The sequence below is a fragment of the Rosa chinensis genome, chromosome 5 (genome assembly GCF_002994745.2).
Source record: "Rosa chinensis cultivar Old Blush chromosome 5, RchiOBHm-V2, whole genome shotgun sequence".
Lineage (NCBI taxonomy): Eukaryota > Viridiplantae > Streptophyta > Magnoliopsida > Rosales > Rosaceae > Rosa > Rosa chinensis.
In genome coordinates, this window is record NC_037092.1 from 14,592,131 (window position 1) to 14,607,818 (window position 15,688).

At 38.8% G+C, this 15,688-nt stretch overlaps 3 protein-coding genes across 4 annotated transcripts in view; all 3 read right to left on the minus strand.

The window, feature by feature from the left end:
- LOC112165025 (probable arabinosyltransferase ARAD1) overlaps positions 1 to 6,116 on the minus strand; it is a 44,352-nt gene extending 38,236 nt beyond the window's left edge. Inside the window, 3 exon segments of the mRNA XM_024301402.2 lie at positions 4,493 to 4,858; positions 5,102 to 5,397; positions 6,041 to 6,116. Of these exon segments, the coding sequence (XP_024157170.2) occupies positions 4,493 to 4,858; positions 5,102 to 5,397; positions 6,041 to 6,116 (738 nt within the window).
- A 1,194-nt stretch (positions 6,117 to 7,310) lies between these two features.
- LOC112165024 (probable arabinosyltransferase ARAD1) lies at positions 7,311 to 10,204 on the minus strand. Its single transcript, XM_024301401.2, has 3 exons — positions 9,183 to 10,204; positions 8,576 to 8,941; positions 7,311 to 7,917 (listed from the first exon to the last, which is right to left on the minus strand). Exons 1-3 carry the CDS (start codon positions 10,110 to 10,112, stop codon positions 7,729 to 7,731), a joined length of 1,485 nt encoding a protein of 494 aa, XP_024157169.1. The 5' UTR covers positions 10,113 to 10,204; the 3' UTR covers positions 7,311 to 7,728.
- A 1,405-nt stretch (positions 10,205 to 11,609) lies between these two features.
- On the minus strand, positions 11,610 to 15,030 carry LOC112203225 (MADS-box protein defh21). Of its 2 annotated transcripts, none has more exons than XM_040507456.1 (8): positions 14,978 to 15,030; positions 14,298 to 14,583; positions 13,424 to 13,490; positions 13,159 to 13,323; positions 12,552 to 12,593; positions 12,397 to 12,438; positions 12,069 to 12,315; positions 11,610 to 11,925 (listed from the first exon to the last, which is right to left on the minus strand). In XM_040507456.1, the coding sequence occupies exons 2-8, from the start codon at positions 14,483 to 14,485 to the stop codon at positions 11,921 to 11,923; spliced, it is 756 nt and encodes a 251-aa protein (XP_040363390.1). In that variant the 5' UTR covers positions 14,486 to 14,583; positions 14,978 to 15,030; the 3' UTR covers positions 11,610 to 11,920. The 2 variants fall into 2 exon arrangements, with proteins under 2 accessions (XP_040363390.1, XP_040363391.1); XM_040507457.1 differs by lacking the exon at positions 14,978 to 15,030 and adding an exon at positions 14,706 to 14,907.
- Between the last annotated feature and the right edge of the window lie 658 nt (positions 15,031 to 15,688).

Sequence of the window (15,688 nt, forward strand, 5' to 3'; positions counted from 1 at the left end):
AAGGGTCTTGTATATAATGACACACTATGCCATACTTGTTAAGAATATTTAATACTAGACCATCATATGCAAAGACTAGTACATACACCACCATTTTTCTGCACAGAATGCAAGGGAAATTTGTGGACATATCCAACCACCATGTGGACCATTTAAATATTAATGGTTTTGGTTGATGTATTGACAAAGTGATCACATGTTACACTATTGTCCCCAAGAAAACGCTGCTTTTGCTGAACTCTCACCTAGATCATGAAATTGAGGGTTCACCACCACTCGGATTATCTCATAAAGTCTATAAGACTTGATAATACCGGAGAGTTTACATCGAAGTCTTTTTATGATTATTGCATATCCATTGGGATGGATGCCGAACATATAGTTCCCTATGTTCACATCCAAGATGGTCTCGCAAATAGAATCTTGGTAATGCGCACCAAGCTTCTAGTTTTTGCGTGGGGCTATGCAATCTTGCATGCAGCTATGTTGGTCCCGTTGAGGCCCACTGCTACCAACCTTACTCCGCGTTACAGCTGGTGACTGGGTACGAACCTGATGTTTCGCACTTACACGCATTTGAGTATGCAGTCCACGTGCCAATTGTGCCGTCACAACGTACAAAATTGGGTCCTCAACAAAGGATGGGCATGTATGTCGATTATGAATCTCATCCATTATGTGCTCTTTAGAGCCCTTGACAGGCGATCTCTTTACCGCTAGATTTGCGGATTAATTGTCACTTTGATGAGACAGTCTTCCCGCCGTTAGGGGGAGATAAGAACATCACCGTTCCTGATGAACGGCGTGAATTAACATGGAATGTTCCCACAATGTCTCATCTTGATCCCCAAACCGCATAAAATAGTGAAGTGCGGACAATTCTAGATCTATAGAGTATAAAATACAATATATCAGACACTTTCTCTGATCTAGCAAAAGTGACGAGATCATATATATCTGCTGCAAATGTGCCTGCAAGGATAGACGTCCCTGTAGGATGTGTCGTCCCAGATGGACGAGGTACGACCATGGCGGCTAACCAGTCATATGTCCCTGCCTAGAAGTGAGGTAGACCATTAGGTTCGAAAGATTCTTATCCCCAGAAGAGGGTAAACTTGGCACAAACGAATCCTCTTGACATCGCAATCTCAAACCGATTCATCTCACGAGATAAATCCGGATTATGGGTATGTCCTAGAAGAGACCATGTTAGGGGACGCTCCAACATTTGAACCCACTCTCGAGAATAGAGAAATCTCGGTAAATTTAGTGAGATTTGGAATTGGAATGAGATTATCATCGATGATGTGTTTGTATTTGCGGTGGCCACCGAAACTATAACAAGTAATGAAATTGAACCTTGCTTTTTTGATCAATATCAACAAAGAGACGACTGACCAAAAAGGAAATAAGCAATCCAGGTCAAATTAGATTCCTTGACAAAGAGAAAGCTAGGTGTTTGGACCTGTTGTTCCTACACCTCCCCATGTTAAACCCGTAGAATTTAAATGGGTATTTGTAAGGAAGCATAATGAGAAAAACGAGATTGTGATACACAAGGCTCGTCTAGTGGCGCAAGAATTTTCTTAACGCCCTGTGATTGATTACGAGGAGGCGTATTCTCCCGTAATGGACGTCATAACGTTCCACTACCTTTCCAGTTTGGTAGTTTCCGAAAAATTGAATATGCAGCTTATGAATGTGGTCATAACTTATCTCTATGGGGATCACGATACAGAGATATACATGAAAGTTCCTGAATGACTTAATATACCCGATGCAAATAGTTCTAGACCACAGAACACGCTCTTCATTAGTTTGAGGCGTTCACTTGATGGATTGAAACAATCCAGATGGAGGTGGTATAACCATTTAAGTGAATATTTGATCGGGATGGGATATGTAAACAATGAACTATGCCCATGCGTGTTTATTAAGAAAACAAGTTCTGGATTTGCAATTGTGGCTGTCTCTGTCGATGACATGAATCTGATTGGTACTCCTGAAGAGATCAAAGAAACCGCAAAGCACCTGAAGTCTAAATTCGAGATGAAAGATCTTGGGAGAATGAATTACTGCCTTGGCCTGGAGCTCGAGCACCGTGCTGATGGCATTCTGCTTCATCAACCAAATTACATCCAGAAGATGTTAAGATGCTTTAATGAGGATAAAAGCAAGCACACCCCTGGTCGTCTGAAGTCTAGAGAGAACCGTATCTTCCTGTAGATGATAATGAAGAGATATTAGTGCCAGAAGTCCCATATCTAAGTGCAATAGGCGCATTATTGTACTTGGTTTAATGCCCTAGATAAAACATCTCATTTGATGTGAACTTGTTAGCTAGATATAGCTCTGCACCAACACGCCGCCACTGGAATGGCATAAAAGACATTTTTCTCTACCTTAGAGGTACGGCGGATATGATCTTATTCTATCCCTATGCATCAAGGAATGGATCAAACCCCCTTGATCCTCAGAATGATGCTTGCCTTGTTGGATATGCTGATGCAGGTTATCTATCAGACCCGCACAAGGCACGTTCCCAAACTGGTTATGTCTTTAACATTGGGAATACTGCAATTTCTTGGAGGTCTACGAAATAGACACTTGTTGCTACCTCTTCGAATCATGCTGAGATACTAGCTCTTCAAGAAGCAGTATAGAATGTACATGGCTAAGAGCCATCACAAAGCATGTTCGAAGCACATGTGGACTGTATTCTACCACTGATGAACCAACCACTATCCACGAGGATAATGCTGCTTGCATTAAGCAAATGAAGATGGGTTTCATCAAAGGAGATAACACCAAACATATTGCACCAAAGTTCTTCTTCAATCAGCAACAACAGGAGCATCAGAAGATTGAAGTCAAACAGATTCGATCTGAAGACAATTGTGCAGACCTCTTTACCAAGTCACTACCAAAGTCTACATTCCAGAAGCATGTACAAGGTATTGGTCTACGTAAATTATCTGAATTACCTAACATGTAATTTTCAGGGGGAGTATCCCGAAGCATACACACTTGACCATCGTGTACTCTTTTTGTCCTTCGTCCAGGGTTATTTTGTCCCACTGGGTTTTGTTACCTGGCAAGGTTTTGACGAGGCACATCTTTAGCATGGCCACCCCCACTTACTGCATCCTGAAGATGCTTTGATTTGACATATATGCATTTGCTCATCTTTTCCCTTCGACCACGGGTTTCTCCTACTAGGTTTACCGGGCAAGGTTTGGTCTAGCAACTCTAATACATCCCTCTCGTAGACATACTACCTACCTATGGTGTTGATAAGAAGACTTCACCTATCTCTGAAGCTGTGATACTGCTACTCCACACTCAAGCGCGTTGTGCTCTTTTTCTCCTTCGACCAAGGTTGTTTTTTTCCCACATGGTTTTTATTACTTGGCAAAGTTTTTGACGAGGCAACTTAGAAGCGCTCAACCTATGCAACACTATTGACATGGAATATCCAAGGGGGAGTGTTGTAAATATTTGTGGATAATCATGTAAATAGATGTTGAGTAATAGGTGTCTATCCCTATAGATTGGTGATTGATAGGTTGTAATTGTATGAGTGATTGGATTGTAATTAAGCATTACCTTTTTGTGTACACCACGTAGTCCTATATAAGGCTCCTCATGGTGAGATGAATAATACACACATTCTATTCTCTACGTCTATACTCTCTCTCTCTCAAATTCGTTTACTATAGTTCTACAACATTAAATTTTTAGTTAAGTTGTTTTTATTTTATTTTGAAATAAGATTCACATGGATTTTTTCTGTATCAACTCTAATTCATACGGAAGTCTGTGTGAATGTCTGACACAAATAAAATAATTTTTTAAAAATAAATAAGACTTCACACGGAAGTCTGTGTGTGACCATAATTCATACGGATATCCGTGTGAATTTCATACGGATTTCCGTGTGAATTTTTGCGGTCCCACTTTTACTTTTCATTTCACACGGAAAACTGTGTGAAGATAGTTTTACACACAAATATTTGTGTGTTTGCAGTGTTTTACACATAAAATCTTCTCCGTGTGAATATCTGTGTGAACCAAATCTGTGTGTGATGGGGGGTTTTTCTAGTAGTGCATTTAGCTAATCTTCAATTACTTTATGATGATATGCGTCAAGTCCATATTTAATCTAACATACATACACTAAGAAAGACGATGAATGAGGGCCAAGTTCAGGACCCGCATCTCAGTCACTTATATATGATCTTAATTTTATCTTTTCTTATTCCTTCCAACCCCCATACAAACAAAAGAACAAAAAAATTTACAATACTTTGTTTTCTTAATCTTCATTTCGGCATTAAGATCCACACTGGTTGACGAGAAACTAACATTTCATGCCAAAATGTGGAAACCAATAAAAGAAGCAACAGCAGAGAGAGATATGGAAAGAAATTTGACAATCAACATCAAGAAACGAAAAATGAAACAGCCAAAATACAGAGCAATTTGTACTGACCTCATTCATCTCTTTCTGATATTCAAGGATTCTCTCACTGGTAATTTCTCTTAGCATCGAGACCAGGAATCCCGGCTTCAAAGCTGTATTCGATTCAACAAATATGGCTATCTACCTGTAGTCTATAACATCTTCAAATGGAAGCTCAATACTATCACTGATTACCACAGGGACACACAAACTAACTATAGAGTCAAAAAGCCGGCAAGCTGATGGAGTATCACCAGCAGGATTCAAACAGAACTTAGACGTATGCATCCCATGTGTAGCAGCCCGTCGATTCTCCCTGGATTGGGTTCCATGTTTCACTATGACATCCTCTTCATTTTCAAGCAACTGAAAAAGCAAATCTCGGATCTTTCCCCCCTACAAACACAAAATCAGACCCCAAAACCCTGATATTATTTCGGCTAGATAATTGATCCTCATAATCAAACTTCTAGACTCCTTTGGCATATGACACATTTTACACTCTCATTAACTCTTCGCGAATTCTCAGTCTTTTATACATATATCAATTCACATGGTCCTCAAAATGATCAACGATCATAACATTCCCTATCACAAATGCAACATTTACACACAAATAGTTAGGAACAGAGAATGTACCTCCTTGCGAAATCGATTGCCCATGAAGAACAGCAAGGTGTTGCGATTTTCGACACTGATATCACCATTATAAGTATTAATCCGGTGAGAATAAGGCACAATGACATCCTTCACCAGCGACCCCTGGTCCGCCTTGAGTCGCCCAAAATCACAAACAAGCAAGACTGCATTTTTCACACTATCAAGCACTTTGTACAGAGCATTGGGATCAGAGGCCATGATCACATGGTCGCGTCCATTGTTCCTCTTCCAGTACTCCTGCGCCTCCAGCCACTCCAACTTTAGACGGTTTTCAACTTTTCATAATTTAAGCTGCTTATTGTTTTAGTCTTTCTCAAACCGCGCCCAAGTCTTCTTATCAACAAAATTGGAATTACAATATCTTTGTAAATCTTTTGGTGTTCACTTTGCTCATGTCCAAATTTTAAAAAACCACCTCCAACACCAAAAGGAGAGAGTTAACAATCTCATGATCTCTCTTTAATAGTCATGCAATCAGTATTTTTGTTAATCTTTTGGTCACAAAATCAGAAATACAATATCAAGATTAGGTACACAATGTCCAAATAAGTTTAGGATTACCTAGTGTCACTTGTAATAGGGTTAGCATATTCCTACTTGTAATAGGATTAGCATATTCCTACTTGTGCTCGAAGATATTGTATTGTAGTCCTCTATAAATATAGTCCCCTTTTATTATTGAAAGTATCTTTATCTTCTCTCGAATTCTCTTTCTCTAAAACAAGCACCCCAATTTGACACCTACCAGAGTACCAGTTACCAGTTGGTTACAAAAAATTTACCCACACCAGGTCGTCTCTGAAAATAAGAGGGATACCTCTCTATTACCCGTTACTGTTTAGCATACAAGTTTGTTCGATCTCAACCATGGCGGATTCGGGATTGTAAAGAAAATTGTATTACCTGTGTTTCACTTACTGGCTTCATCATTGTCATCGTAGGGATCGTACTCGTGTGTTACTTCTTGATTATACCCTCTAAACCTTCCATTCATGTAACCGATGCCTCGCTCACCCCTCCTAACAACAACACCACCACCCACCACCACTACAATCTTGCCCTAAACATCACCCTCCGGAACCCTAACTGGGTCTTCAAAACCTATAACAAGAAGACCAAACTCGTTGCTTACTGCAAGAACAACCAGAAGCGAATTGGCACGGCGGAGTTGTACCCCTTTGGGCAACGCACAAGGAAGACAACTATTTTTACAGCATTGTCATTCAAAGGGGAAGAAGGGGAGGATGACTTGAAGGCATGTGAGGAAGGTGACAATGGCGATTACGATGGCGTAGTTATCAAGCTCTATCTTACGAATATCTACTATCTGATGGGGCCGAATGTAAAAGGGAGCTGTTGGGAAGTGGAGACCGAGTTCGTATGTAACTTGAAGGTTCCTCTGATCACTGGTGCTTATGTTAATGGTTCCCAATCCACCATGGCCAATACCACTGGTAGTAAGTCCGAGAAGTTTTACGGCTACAAAGTGCAAATCAAATTTCTCTCTTTATCACTAGCTTTTAGGGTGCTTTAACTGGATTTTGATCAATATGAGTTTATCGATTTTAGATCGGTACGTTGGTCTGATTAGGTTTAGGTGGTATGTTTCTGCCGGGTATAAATTGAAATTTTTATGTTTAGTTGTCATATGATGCTCCGGAGCATCATAGAATTTTTGTGTATTAGTTACTTTAATTCCTATCAAATTGTTGCAATGACTTATGGATTGCTTGTATGGGATTTATTGCTTTATCTGAAGTTGGATTCAATAACAGTCTGGTTAATTACAGTCTGTACTATTGTTGCAGTACTAAAACAAGGTTCCTCTGATTACTACATTATCAATATGCCAAGGCCACGGCCATATCAGAACTAGTTTAAAAACTACCCGGTGCAATTCCGACAATTCGGATTCCAACTTCTCCCCTTCTAATTAATCAATCAACTTTCCTCCTGCCAGTCTTGGATTTTTCTCTTATTTTTGATGATATATGAGATGCGATTTGATGATTAATTCCTAATAGTTTCCATTCATGCCAATTCATTCTAGGCAAAACCATTATTTGTTCGTATATGACTGTCCAAGGAAAGAGGCTTATGTGAAATTGGATTCAGTTGCATTCCTGATTCCTATTATATCAAGTGTATATCAACTAAAGCGTTTAAGATTTCTGGTAAAGCAGCAAGATATTAACCAACACGGGGGGAATTTAATCATTTATGACAGCGAAGACAAAAATTCATATATTTGATGTTTATTCTCTAACCAATATACAAATGAATTACAGTTACACGTAGTAATTTAATTTCCAACTGCTAAGCTTCATGACCAGGTAAGTAAAAAACAACAGTATCTACGATATAGCCCTGTCTGTAAATTCTATTACCCCTGGCCTTGATTAAAAACCCCTTCTGTGGAAATACTGATAATCTCTCAGCAGCATAGATCTGTTTCTGCAGCAAACAGCAGAGTAGCTTCCCAGATGCAGAACAGAGTCCTCCATTGCTAAGACTCGATCCAAGGCTTTCAGATCTAAATATGACGCTCCTAAGAATTGACGGAGCACTCTGAATCTCTTGAAAGAATGTCAATGGCAAAAATGGCATCATAGGCTGGTTATAATCCCAGTCTGGTTTGAGCAGACACAAGAGCAGTCTGGCACATTCATATCCCTCTTTACAAGGCGTTTGTCACGGTTGATCGACAACTTGATAAAGGGAAGCTTCTGTGCAATATGGCGCCATATCTCATTCACAGTTCCATTTGGTACTCCATATTGAAAATAATGCTTCACCTGAATCAAAAAATTATACAGATTAATGTATGGAACAGAACTTACCAGTCCGCTATCAAATTGATGCAACTAGCCCAGCTTATATTACAAGGACAAGTCCAAGCATGTAATCATACAAAACATAGTGTACTTGGGCAAAATGAAATAAGATCCACTTTTAATTCTATCTACGGGGCAATGGGGTCTTATACTGTCTTGTTTGAAATTGCTTTGCAAACAAGAGGTTTATTATTCATTCCTAACCGTTTGATCCCTACGATCATTCATCAAAAGTTTCTTTATGCACTTAAATTGAAAACTGTCATCTCAACAGACATATTACAAATCAAGGTGCTTATATACACTAAGAAAGACAATGAATGAGGGCCAAGTTCAGGACCCGCATCTCAGTCACTTATATATGATCTTAATTTTATCTTTTCTTATTCCTTCCAACCCCCATACAAACAAAAGAACAAAAAAATTTACAATACTTTGTTTTCTTAATCTTCATTTCGGCATTAAGATCCACACTGGTTGACAAGAAACTAACATTTCATGCCAAAATGTGGAAACCAATAAAAGAAGCAACAGCAGAGAGAGATATGGAAAGAAATTTGACAATCAACATCAAGAAATGAAAAATGAAACAGCCAAAATACAAAGAATTTGTACTGACCTCATTCATCTCTTTCTGATATTCAAGGATTCTCTCACTGGTAATTTCTCTTAGCATTGAGACCAGGAATCCCGGCTTCAAAGCTGTATTCGATTCAACAAATATGGCTATCTTCCTGTAGTCTATAACATCTTCAAATGGAAGCTCAATACTATCACTGATTACCACAGGGACACACAAACTAACTATAGAGTCAAAAAGCCGGCAAGCTGATGGAGTATCACCAGCAGGATTCAAACAGAACTTAGACGTATGCATCCCATGTGTAGCGGCCCGTCGACTCTCCCTGGATTGGGTTCCATGTTTCACTATGACATCCTCTTCATTTTCAAGCAATTGGAAAAGCAAATCTCGGATCTTTCCCCCCTACAAACACAAAAAATAACCCGAAAACCCTGATATTATTTCAGCTAGATAATTGATCCCCATAATCAAACTTATAAACTCATCTGGCATATGCACATTACACACTCTCATCAACTCTTAGCGAATTATCAGTCTTTTATACATATCTCAATCACAAGGTCCTTAAAATGATCAACAATCATAATATTCCCTATCAAAAATGCAACATTTACACACAAATAGTTAGGAACAGAGAACGTACCTCTTTGCGAAATCGATTGCCCATGAAGAACAGCAAAGTGTTGCGATTTTCGACACTGATATCACCATTATAAGTATTAATCCGGTGAGAATAGGGCACAATGACATCCTTCACCAGCGACCCCTGGTCCGCCTTGAGCCGCCCAAAATCACAAACAAGCAAGACTGCATTTTTAACACTATCAAGCACTTTGTACAGAGCATTGGGATCAGAGGCCATGATCACATGGTCGCGTCCATTGTTCCGCTTCCAGTACTCCTGCGCCTCCAGCCACTCCACCAGCGCCACCTGGTTCTCCTCGTCGCTGTACGCCGGCCTCTCCTCCGATCCGGCCGCCTGCCGGTTCGTGTTGACGATCAAGCTCAAGGAGGAGAAGAACGGCACGTAGAAAAAGTCCGCCTCGTCCGGATCCAAAACCCTCGCCACCGGCGACCCGACCCGGTCCGATTCGGGCTTGAGGAGGTCCTTGAAGAGGTACCACTCCCCCATGTGCTGGTGGCCGGGGTACTTGAGCGACGACACGTCTCCGGCGGGGTGGCCGCCGCGGGCGAGCGAGTGCTGCTCGATGATGCCGTAGGTGAACCGCGTCGGGAGGTCGTAGAGGTACACTTTGACGACGGGCTTGGGGTTGGAATTAGAATTGGGGTCGTTGTCGCGGGAAACGACGTTGATGACGGCGTCGTATGGGGGGGAGGAGGAGGAGGAGGAGAAGGAAGGGAGGGCGGGGGAGACGGCGGCGGGGCTGAGGAAGGTGTTGAGGGTGGCGTAGAGGAGGACGACGAAGAGGACGGTGGCGAGGGCTTGCTTGATGAGAGAGGATTTGCGGGCCATGGAGAGGAATCGGGTCGGGTTTAGGGTGTGGCGGTCATCGGAGGACAGCGCTTTGGGCTTCTTGCTTTTGTTGGATCGGAGCAGCTCAGTCGTGCTCATTTTGCTTCTCCTTTAGTATTTTGCGGGGGGTTGTTGGGGGCGCACTATGCTAACGTGCGCTCAGGGGTACAAGACTTGAGACGTTCCTTTTTTTTTTTTTTTGGGGTTAAAATTTCTAATAAGGCGGACCGGAGGAGGTGGTATTAAAACTATATAGGAGTTTAAATGAATTAGCTTTCGGGTGACACGAAATAGTAATAGGTCATGGTGACAGAATTGAAGTATACGATGGACCATTTTTGGGAACGTTTTTCATGGGAAATTTGTTTTGAATAATATCAGTTAAGTACACTTAGTTGTTGTTAAGAAAATTTTTTAATCTCGAAAGTATAATAATGAAACTCACGATGTTACCTATGCGTTTTGTAGAGGGAGTTTATTCACTCATTAACAAAACGTTTCCTTTTCTTATTTTGGTAGTTAATTATGTATGAAAAGTGACAAATTAAGAAGAGATGTTTAAGAGTGAAAGAGACGGCTATTACAAACAAAAATATATGCATAAAATTTTGAGGACTTATAATTAACTTTAGTTTAGAGACATCAATGTGGGTACAAGGATTCGTTGTTGATCTGTTTGTGGCTCCGATGGGGGAGGATTCAGTGCACCGACGTGCACAATAGGTTAATGGTGTCTTCTATTTCGGACACCCGTATTATTGAATTTTCTTGTAAAGCATTTGGAGATGGATTTGGGCGGAAGCTAATTAAGTTTGTGTCGTACCTATCGGGAGGTTGACATTGGATTCGAGGGATTTATAACTTCTTCTATCAAGTTGCTTCCCTAAAAAGTGAGTTATTGCATATACTATCAATGAAATATGAATTGACGTATTTTTTTCAATAAAAAGAAAGATTTTTTTTATCTTATGGTCTATTTTTAAAACATATATAGTGCAAGTCAAATTTAGTGTTAATCTTTCAAGCTAATGACAGGCTTAAAGAGGAAAAGGTAGAGGCAACGCAAAACACAAACATTCCTCCTGGATAATTTTGGCATCATTTTTTTTCTTCTTGGTAATCAAGGCAAATGAGCATATATCGATCCAAAGTTTAAAATGAAAGGTGAATAAGTAATTGTCAAGATTTCGACATTAAAAAACACTATGCATATTATAGATCAATCATGGAAACGTACCTCTCATTTCAATGTCGATTGATGTTGGCCCAAGAGTAACTCATCACTCAGGTTGTTGGAGTTTTTGTACTAAGATCCGAATCTACTGAACCGGACCATGGATCGGGTCAAGAGTCTGGTTTCATTATTGGTGTCCGATTCTGGGATGTTGGTCCAGAATCAAGGACGTGGTCAATGTTGACCATCGATCCATCATCAACACCAATATGATCACGTACAATTCATCTATAAATTTACAAATATAGCTTACTAACATTGAGGGGGAGAATTGCATTTCTTAGATCATACAAGTAGAAATGAAATTATATAGATTTGGTTCATTCTAGCTATAGAAATTAATCATCGCTTAATAACATTGAGGGGGAGAATTGCATTTCTTAGATCATACAAGTAGAAATGAAATTTTATAAATAGATTTGGTTCATTCTAGCTAAAGAAATTAATCATCGAGCGATCACCGCATATATATAACAAAAGAACCAACATCCACTTTTGCTAAAGAAAAGAAAATCTAGATATATATGAAGAACACAAAAGGAGATCGGTGATATTCTTAGTCTTATATAAGTCCATATCTAAAGCCTTAAAAGTAGTTCACTGATTTGCAGAATCATAATCCCAGCTGTTGATGCATGCCCTAGCAAACTGAAGCCACTCTCATCAATTATTATCACTCTGCAAAAGAACATATAAATGTTACTAATGTTGCAATATATATCAATGGGTTAACTTGAAATGATTAAAAATAGCAGGGAGTTTACAATGAGATTAATAAATTGGGAATTAGTATTAGGGTTAGGGTTAGGGTTTATGTATACCATAGATGGGGGTGTTGAGACTGAAATCGTGAAGCTGCGGTGGATTAGGCGGGAGAGAACTAGTACTAGCCTGGTAGGCAAACTGAGGCTGCATGGATGTAGTTGCAAGCTGAAGCAAAGGCTGTTCTTCACCACAGAATGGGAATTGTTCCATTAGCTGTCGATGCTCCTCAGATTTCGGTTCCATTTCCATTTGCTGCTGATAATGGTGCTGATGAGCAAAGACTGCAGCCTGATGCTCCTTAATCTAATTAGTTAAACACATCATCAATTAATCATGCACATGCAACTTCATGTTAATCATTCATTAAAACATGAATCAACTCACCAGATGGCATAGTTCATCATTCTGTTCCTCCCTCTGTTTGGTCTAGTTATATACATAGGTACGTAGAGAAAGACCAAAACAAACATCATTAGTTGAAATTAAAATATGGTAGGAAGAGATGGAGATCTAGATATGGGTTTCGCAAGATCACATACACTTAAGCGAAGATTATGAACTTCTTGTTGCAAGATCTCAAACTGCAAACCCAAATTAATTAGTTACATACGGAAAAGAAAAGAATTGGAAAAGTTACGATATGTAAGAACACAAGTAATGCTACATGTATCACATTTGATAGCAGGCATCTTAATGAAGCTAGTATCAAGATACAACCTACGTGCGTGCTCAAATGGATTCATAATCTCTGTGATAAGCAATGTTAGTACTAAGACAATTCATTCGATCATTAATTTCTTGTAAAATATAGCTTAATTAATCAAGATGAGTATTATCTCTAGCACGCTAAATTGGTACGTAGTTGCATCTTTAAAAATATGAAACCAATGCTAGCACATAGATCGGTGAGTTTCATTTCTATAACAGATGTGCAGTGTTATATGCATACAAATTAGTCCATGCTAGCTTGAGCGTTCATTAAACCATTCATCCTATAATGTCAATAAGCGGATACACAGATCATGAAATTGTAGTAATCATAATATATAGTAAATACTAAACATGAAATTGGGGCAAGTTACTAAATTAATGGTACCGCACTGCTAAAAGGTTTGAAAAACTAGTAAAGAAGATCACAGTATTTACCTTCCTAGCTCTAACCCTGTTGACAGACTCCTCTAGCCGATTTTCGAGCTCCTCCAAATCCTCAAATCGCACACAACTCAGATCCTCACCGGTGTAGCGTTGCAAGCTCAAATGGAGGTCCTGAGTTTCTTTCCTGATCTTTCTTATCTCAGCATTCAAAAAGTCCTAACACATTAATTTGAAGGGTAATTAAATTCTGCAAGTAATAATTCAGACGGACAATATTTCAGTACAAAAATTAGTTAGAGGTATATGTATTATATACCGTGTCACTGTGTTGTGGTATACGTGTCCCTGAAGCATACTGGTACCTTCTTATAATTTCCTCCATGCTATAAAATCACAAGAACAAATTACTGACAAAATTGGCAGGTACGTGAATATTCCACTGAAAGAATACAATGCAACAAACAAACACAACATGTATGTATATATATGCACTTATTGTTCAGACCTAAAAATTATTCTTGTACAAAAGATATGTAGATGGTGTAATATATATGTACATTTTGTGCTATAACTACTACTAGCTATGTGTTTTCATATTAATTAATGATATTAAAGGAAACCTGAAACTTTGATAATAAAAAACAAAAATGAAAATTCAACATCTAGTGGCCAGTACATATCAACATCTAGGACAGAAATCATAAGCATGAAGAAGTCTTTACTTTGACTGACATACTAATCATGAAGCTGCCTTGAACAAACATTAACAACTATATGTGTGAAACCCTAGTTATGATCTCCCATATCTACAAATTAATTCAAAGTCAACTCATTGGTCAGATTTGATGAGGCCAAATGGGTTAAAACCCTAATTGAATTACTGATAATCAAACATAGTGAACTGTAAGAGTGAACCTATATATGGTACTCAGAAAAATAAGAGAAAAGAACAAAACCTATTTGAGAGAGAGAGAAGAGAGATCAGTTATTAGGATTAGATCGATCACTAGAAAATCTCCAAAGGAAAAAACCCAATTGGGAAACTGAAGTTGAAACAAATTACAAAGCCATTACATGGAACCAAATATACTGTACAATTAAGGAAGAAAGAAACAGAAAACCCATAAAAAATTAAAGCAATAGAGGAAATGAGAATTGTATAAGAATTAAAGTAGTATGAAATAGAAAACCTTGTTGAGTCACTGCAGTACTGAAACATCTTCCCAGTGCTTGAGAAGATGACAAGGCCGATCTGGACATCACACAGCACAGAAAGCTCATGCGTCTTCTTCAGAAGCCCAGCTCTGCGTTTCGCAAAAGTCACTTGCCTGGTGGTTCGGTTCTCTATCCTTGAAATATGTATCTTTCCCCTACCCATATATCCAATTCTTATTATCTCTCTCTTTTCTGTTCTTGGTAAGGGAAAAAAAACAGCAACAACAAAAGGGCCTCTGCCCTTCTCAGTGTGCCAAATCCCTGATTTAGATCCACAGAGGAAACCATGTAAAAACCCCAAAAATTAGTTTCAGGAAATTAAATGTACTCCAGCAAAAATTAGTAATTATTAAATAATATGCTATAAGGGTAAAGGTTCATACTTTGTTGGATGAAAAATTAAATGATAGACTAATTGTATATGCAGAATGGAAATTTTTAAAAGAAAGGCATGACTAGAAACAAATTAAGAACTCGCTGTAATCAGAAGTGGGAAGTGGGAACCTAGCTTATAGCTAGTTTTCTAAAAACCCTAATGATGACATAGATATAGATATCAACCATTTCTAATTTCTTGTAGACAGAGAGAGACAGAGAGTTGAGATGTAGAAGGAAGGAAGATCTCGGAAGAAAAGACTTGGAGACATTGCTTTACCTCTTTTCTGTTCTGGCTTTGCTTGTTGGAGAGGCTGGGATTTTCAGGTTTTGGCAACAAGAGTGAATCATAACCATCTGAATCAAGCCTCTATATTTAGATACTTTCTGGTACGTAAATGGCCCGTCTTTTTCCACGTTATTACGTAAGTGCCACCACTCTCTCCTGCATGTGATCATTCAAAGTTGTACTGTTCAAAGGAGTTAATAACGTGTTTTATGAGGCTGAAGTACTGCAGTAATACTGGGATAAAAACAGTTTCAGAAATTATATGTATGCGACAATACTTCAATTACCAGACAGAAAGTTATTTCATCCCTTCGTTTTGAACATTTTATCAAAGAATTACCATGATTAATTAGGAAAAAAGAATATTCGACCAAGTTCTTAGAGTTCATTTCATGCTCTTATGGCAATAAACCAACCTTATAAATCCTCAATTTTGGGGTTAGTTCAATTTCACACCGCACCTTCTAGTAATGTAAATTTCAGTTTCAAAATGGTAACAATATAATTTTGTGTACCTCTAATAGTTTGCAAATGGAATCGACGTTTTAACTAATGATTTGTCATCAAGCTAGGAGACTACAAAACCAAAATTATAAGACTATTTTGAACACCAAATTAAGTTTGCAGCCGTTGATGTGCTCGTGCGACTCGATCACTCTTCCGACCACAACAGTACGTACATAGGTAAAATTTCATCTTTGT